Source organism: Aythya marila, assembly GCF_965140915.1.
Source record: "Aythya marila genome assembly, chromosome: 2".
Taxonomy (NCBI): domain Eukaryota; kingdom Metazoa; phylum Chordata; class Aves; order Anseriformes; family Anatidae; genus Aythya; species Aythya marila.
Window position 1 is genome coordinate 133112995 of NC_139043.1, and position 7251 is coordinate 133120245.

Here is a 7251-nt window from a genome sequence, read left to right on the forward strand (position 1 = left end):
ATGTCCATTGTCCCAGCAAAGGTATTAATTCACAAAGGTTATTTTAGATCGTTAAACAAATTATAGGGGAATGTATTTTACAGGTTATTGGAATCATACAGTATGGAAATTAAATATCTATATTATAAATGAAACATAGAGAACGCAGAAATAAGCAAAATGTACAGAATTGCATTCTGTAATCATTTATCATCAGTATTTTAATTAATTTTCTTCTTTTCTGACAGGTGGTTTGTGAGGAAGGTGACAGTTATGCCTACTCAAAATATGGACGATTTTGTCATGAAATCAAAATGAACTATTCTCCATATGTGAATTATTTTACTCGGGTATACTGGAATAGATCCTACTTTGTGTACAGAATCAACACTGTGATATCCTTCCAGTCATGAAAAAGCACGCAAGCTTCTTTCTGAGGACTGATTATGAATGGGACTCAGTTGGAAAAGTTCCTTTTGATCAAGGAAGTTATTTTTGCAGTTACATGTGGGCACAAACAGTGTATTGACGCCTTTATTTTACCAAACTGGAACTGTTTGAACTACAGACCAACAGATACAGATACCATCCTTGAAGAAAACAGGAAAAATGGTCAATTTTACAGGCTCTACATGGAAGTGTGACAGTCTTCCTTGTTCTTGCATTTGTCTTCCCATTATAAATCATCTTAATCTGCATCTAACTGAGATTTCTGACTGTAGTGTTAGACGGTTGATGTGGGTAGACTTTGGAAAATGCAGAAAAGTGATGTTGAAGACCTCATTTAAGTCATGTATCTTTTATTGTCTAGCAAGAAAGCGGTTGGTATCCTGAGTCTTCAAGTAAGTGTTTGGGTTTGTTTGTTTTTTATTTTCTTTTGTTAGTTTGTTGTTGTTGTTTTGTTTTTTTTTTATTCTTCGTTTTTCTCACTGTAAGCATTGCTATATTTATCAGACGCATTCATACATCTTATGTGTAGGTACAGCATTTGTATCACTCGAATAAGGAAGATTTTATTTAAACAACACCTGCGTAGGTTAAGGCACTGATCTCTGTCTTGTTGGAGACGTGTTGCTGGAAGGGCTTGGGCTTAGACCTAGCTGGAGAGGTTGACAAAGGCAGATCTTCAGTTTGGAAAGAACTCATCTTCAGGATTTTTCCACGCTTACGTGTGTCGGTGTGTGTGCGGATGTGTGAGCAGCCATCAGAACGGGCCAGTACACAGCAGCACGCTGTGCTTGCTGTTGGACAAGTGCAGCAGGACAACCAGGTTTGCTACTGAGACTTCTGCACTTCTCTTTCACTCCCTCTGCGTGTGAGCTGCTCTGTGTGTGTGTGTGTGTGTATCCTCGGTGTGGGGAGGGATGGGAGATACTCGCTTCATTCAGCTTAGGTCACTTTTATGTCCTATTGCAGTAGTAGTGCCATATCTGTCACTTTAAACGCCGTCATCACCACCACTGATAAGCAAAGGTACAGTCGTTCGTAGCTATTTTTACATCCGTTATGCAACTACGCTGGGATCTTTGAAAATACCTGCAAGTACTGTGCAGTCTTGCTTCCCTCCAAAATTTGTCTTCCTGGTATGACCCCGCGAGTTACCTGCCCGTCCTGTTTGCTTTGTTGCTAGCTGATGTGCTTTCAAGAGAACGAATGATGCTTTAACTCCAGCTCTGGGCCTTATCCTGGTGTTGCCAATGGAAAACCCATCAGAAGGTAATGGTAACTTTGCTTACATAGATGTAGCGGGGCAGAAAGCCAGGGCTTAAGTTTTGGGAGAGGTTATTCATCCCTCAGGAGCTGCCTGCAGTTAGGTATTCTGGTAACACCTGGCCCAGGGACCAGTCTCTCAAGCACGTGGCAGGGATTCTTTGGGATCCAGAAGTCCTTAAGGAAACAGCTGGCAACGTGGGCTGAACCTGCGACTGAAAAACCTGTAAACCATTCTGCAAACAAAAGCTGCAAAACTCTCCCTACTGCATTTGTTGGTAAAATGCGACTTCAGAGATTTTGACTCTGACATTAGGAATTGCAACATGTTGGTGTGTGTGCCTGGTTTCTCTCTGCTCTATGCAGATACCTTTGTTTCCTTTACACTAAGAGGTAGTGCTGAGTTTTTGGGTTTTTTTTTTTTTCATCTGTTATCACTATTGGAGTGATTTAAAAGAGGAAAGCTTTATTGTTGTAAATGTCAAGATGCCCATAATCTGTTTTTTTACTTTCAGTCATATTTTTAGGTCTGTGAGTCGGATGAATCCATTAAAAACATGGATGTGATCATTGAGAGAAACGTTTGTCGGTGTAACTGAGTTACAGGTTAAAAGTCGATATCCTTTTTGGGGATACAGTCACTGTGTAGAGGATAGCACGTGTGTCTCTCTGGCCAAATGCAGTCTGCATTTATTTGCTTTTGCATGAGTGCATTTGTTTTACCGCACTGGACTGTTTCAGACTTCAGTCAGAACATCAAAAGAGAAGCTAGAGTAGCTTTGGCTATAGCAGGCACGCAGGAACCTTCTCTGTATGTGCTATAGCTTTAATATTCGGCAGTAATTTTAGAGTTCCACGTCCAATTTAAGTTCGTTTGAATTCCTGTCAGGAATTACGTGTCTGTGTGTCAGTCGTTTGCTCTCCTGAAGGTGATCGCTCACGAATACCGTTTGGTACCAGCAATAAGGCATTCCAGGTAGCACATTTCAGGGTTACAGTTGCACTTGGGTGGATGAAGCCGCCCAGCTGCCGGCTTCACGCCTTACGATGCCACGCCAAGATGCAACGCTCAACTATCCTGGACTTACTGCAACGCTGGCTGCGTGTGTGACCACCCAGAGCGTAGTCTGAACCCTTAGACGTAGAGCACATCTGTTCAGAAAAACACAAACGGGGCCATCTGTACGTGGAAGGGAAACTCTGTCGTAGCACATGGGCCTTTATACATGTTTGAACGAACATGGCGAAGTTTATTTGAACTGTGACATAGTTGGTATTAGTTTTGGCATAGTCTTAAAGACATATTCTTGATACTTCAACGGATTCTGCAGTAGAAGAATCACGTAAGATTTTTACCTTGCTTTTTATAGTAGAGAAAATTGTATAGCAGCATCACTGGCACAGCAGCCTTAAGTAACAGAGAGGAGCCTTTTACTGGGGGTGACGTTGCTGTCGTCCCAGTCAGAAGGCATCATTTTTAAACCGAGTGGCTGGAAGATTCGTATCTTACAACGAAAACGATAAGCTTGAATTTTTTATCCAGTTATGGATTATCAAAAACATTGTCTGTTCTGATCTCTGCCTTCCGTGGGGAAAAAAAAGAAACAGTACGTTTCAGGATGTCCCTCAGAAGGACAGCAGTGGGGCATGATTACATCCGACTTGTGCACACAGCCCTGCCTTGGTTTTCAACCCAGGTCCCAGGTTTAAATCCCTGAGTGGGTCGGTCGGGGGAATGTTTTGCAAGTTCTGACCTGTTTTGCTGTAGATGTTGCGATTCCGTTGAAACATGTGCCTTGCAAGCTTTTATTAAACAAAGAAAAAACTCAGCTGGTGTTTCTTTTTGTGAAGATTCCTTTTTTAAGAAATTCCTCTCCTTCCAACTTCTAGAGCTTCCGTTGTGTCCCAATACCCCTGCCTCCAAAGACGTGGGTGCAGCTAGGATGTGTGCCAGCCGTCCTCCTAACAGCTGTTCACGGGGAAGAATAAGAACTTGCGTAGCAAATTGTGTTGTTATTTGGCTGGCTTATTTCCTCCTTTGCGTTTCCAGTTTCTGGTTTGCTTGGTTTTAGAAAATGCCAAAAATTACCTTGAAAGAATGAAATGAACGTAGTGCCATTTTCAGGCACTTGCCTGTTACCGTTAGACTTGCGGATTAAAGTTTAATCAAGCCACACTGAAACTGACAGGTACAGTTTTGTCTTAATCTTTTGTCTTAAAAACCCCTTTTTCACATCCTAAATTACCACACTTGAATGCAGTTGGTAGATTTGCAAGGAAGTATTTCAGACTAATTGAGTAAATGCGTTTCAGAACATAAGGGGTTCTGTTCGTATTATCCTAAAAACGCTGATTTCCTTTCTTCCCAAGGAAATGCAAATCTTAAATGCAATTTCCATTAGGAGTAGGGCAAGGGAAAATAAATATCTGAAGAAAGAGGGCCACGATTTAATAGTCACTGAAAATTGATCACGGATATTTGCTCTGGTTGTATTCCTGTTTGCTGAAAGGTAGGAGGTTAGGGACCTACGTTTGTTCTTACCACCTTGTTTCTGATAAATCATCTGCAAACACCCGAGTCGTGTGACCCTTCATCAGCTTTCCCATGCAGTTCACATGAGTAGGAGCTGCAAGATCCGGACATAGGGATTGTAAAATGTTGTTGAAACACCTTCTAATGACTGTTGTGAACTAAGCACAAGCTGTCCTTCAACCAAAAGGCTAATGGGAGAAAGCATAAGCTGTTTGTGTGAGTGTGCGGGTGTGCATGCTGTGTTTGCATTCAGAGAGGTCTGTTTTGCTGTTGTGGTTTGGAGATGTCACGAGAAGCTTCTGTTTATTTCTAGCGGTGGCTGAGTCCTTAAATCCCCTATATTTTGGTGGACAGATGGACTCTGCTATGGTATTGAAGATAAAAGAAGAGCTGAGTTTATTCCAATACAAGCAATATTTCACGTGAAGTAATACCTCAACGTCCGTATAATCATGCCTTTAGTACTCTTTTTAAAACTTTAGAAAAAAAAAGATTAAAATTTTGAAACATGCAATGCATGTTATTTTAGTACTCATTTCTACTCTATCAGTACAGCTGGAATAAAATATCACCGTTACCTTGTTGCACTCTCCCTATGCCAAATGCGGGGCTAGCTCTGCCTAAAGGTATTCCGAGTTGTTTGGTACCTCAGCGAGGTGTCAAAATGTGTAATGAGATTAATGGCAATGTTTCCGATTTCAGCGCAATTACATGTACGCAATTCTGCCTTTCCAGTGATGCTTAAGAGTACCTATTTATTTGGTGGGAGAGAGGTGGGTGTGTAATGCCTTCCAAAGTTTCCAACTCTGTTATTTTCAGTAACGTGGAAGAATTATTGGTGATGCTGTACTTGTTAATGGTGACATTCAGTAGCAGCGTGGATGGCATCTGGGCATATCTCTGTGCAGCTATTTAATAACAAATCGAAGGAATCCAATTCCTTTCTTCCTGTTTGTTGTCTTGGACATATTTTTATCAAAATGATGTATAAATAGTAAATATTTTTCTCTTGTGACAAACTTTTTCTGTGCAAAAAAAAAATAATGTAATAAAAGCCAAGTCCAGAAAGAGTGGATTGGTTTGGGACAAACCATTTTATGCTTTCTTTTGACAACTCTGATACCCTTTCATGGGTGGGGGGGGAGTTCTTAGCTAATTAAATTCCTTTCTCTCTTGTGGTAATAAAACAATTTTTGTATTCTGTTGTGTTATTTGCATATGCGACATTCAGTCGAATTGAGACTTTATACCTCAGATATCTTGCCCAAAATATGAGTAACTATGACAAAAGTGAATAAACACTTTTACAACCCTTGAGGATTAGCAGCTTGTTCAGACTGAATCCACGTCATGCTGACTTCGACTACATGTTGAGACACGCCGGTATGAAGATGAGTGGCAGAACACCAGGTGCTTTGTATGGAGTTATCAAAGTCCAACTTTCCTCCTAAACATCCTCCCACAACAGGCACATCAGCTGGAAATAAATCGCTATCGACATCAATGCTTACTGATTTATTTTTTTTAATCAACCGGTGTATCATGTCTTGAATTTTTACAGATCACGATTACATGTATTGGAGCCTCCTTTCATTTTATAAGATATTAGCAGGAGTGAATGCACGCTATTTTGTAATAGTTTCCTATATGAAAATCTTGACATTATTTTAGTTAAAATTTCTAAAGTTGATAGAAATATCTGCTGAAGTGCTTCTCAAAAAAAAAAAAAAAAAGGATCACATGTTACCCAAAAATACATATTTGCATCTTTCATTCTTAATGTTTCTGAGTTTGAACAATTCTTCAGACTCTTTCCTGGCTGGTCTAAAAGGAATTTTAAAAGCTTCATTTTAAAAAGATGAAATGCACTGACACTGACATATTCATGGTTAGCCGTGAATGCTTCAAGCACCCTAGGCTCTATGAAATGGGAAAGGGGCTTTCTGCCACCGTGAAATACATGCTGGTGTTTCTGCACTCTTCTACCTGCTTATCCAAAATAGATCGTGGTTACCAGCTGTGAGATGCAAAATATTCTATTATATATAAAATACTATTTACGGGTACATATAAATACATGTATATTTTTATATAAAGTGTTTGTGTATTTTACGTGTATATATAACAGAATATATATTCTGATCCTAATCAGTGAGAGGAATTAGGTAAAATTACTGTTGGTTTTGTTTCATTTTGTTTCCTCTCCTTAATTGCTAGTTCTGTAATCTGTCTTTAGGACCTAGTTTCCCAGATTTTCCAGTTTTTGCTGTGGCCCAGTCACACACTTCTATTCCTATACACTTCCAGATTGCTTTGGTAACAAAGGTGGTAGACATTTTTGTAATAGTAATGAGCCGAGATGCATCTCATGAATTAAAATGCGTATAAAATATAAAAATGTAAAGCAATATAGAATATTGTTGAATGGCTCACTAGGTTATGTCACAACCACAGTACATACATTCACCTACAGCATTATGAACAGCTTCACAATGCCTTGGCCTTTCTTTGGGTCTCAAAGTTTTGACTGTGTGTTGACCATCAAGCTGATGATACCTCATTGACTGGTTGAGGAAGGACCCAAAACATGTCAAGACTGCCTTTTTGCTACACCATTGCAATAAATACCAACCTTTTCTGTAAAATGAGGGTTCCCCATTCTCCCTCTGAAGAAGGTTGACAAAGGATGGGCAAAGATGAAGCTGTTCATCCCATCCAACCCTGGCCATTGAAACTGTGGATACAGGAAAGAGCTTGTGTTGTTTCTTTGGCTGACCTAACATCAAATGTGGATAATAACACACGGTTATACTGAGTGCTTCTGCAGGAATGATTGACCTGTTCATACAGTTTTAGAAAAGTGCATCAAAACCAAGTCTTGCTTTCATTTCATCACGAAAACTTACCTCAGAAGCATGCAGGCACTAGCAGTGTAATTTAAATCTATTTCCACGTTACTTACACCTGGATAAATGTATGCTAGAGCAGAAGTCTTTGTTTTTTAAAAAAAAAATAAATTTGGAGGGCTC

At 39.8% G+C, this 7251-nt stretch overlaps 1 protein-coding gene across 2 annotated transcripts in view; it reads left to right on the forward strand.

Annotated features, from left to right (window-relative positions):
• DPY19L4 (dpy-19 like 4) overlaps window positions 1–5341 on the forward strand; it is a 32752-nt gene extending 27411 nt beyond the window's left edge. For both annotated transcript variants that reach the window (XM_082753374.1, XM_082753375.1), the window contains exon 19: window positions 228–5341. In XM_082753374.1, the coding sequence (XP_082609500.1) occupies window positions 228–392 (165 nt within the window). In that variant the 3' untranslated portion in view covers window positions 393–5341. The remainder of the gene's footprint in view (window positions 1–227) is intronic.
• The last annotated feature ends 1910 nt before the right edge of the window (window positions 5342–7251 follow it).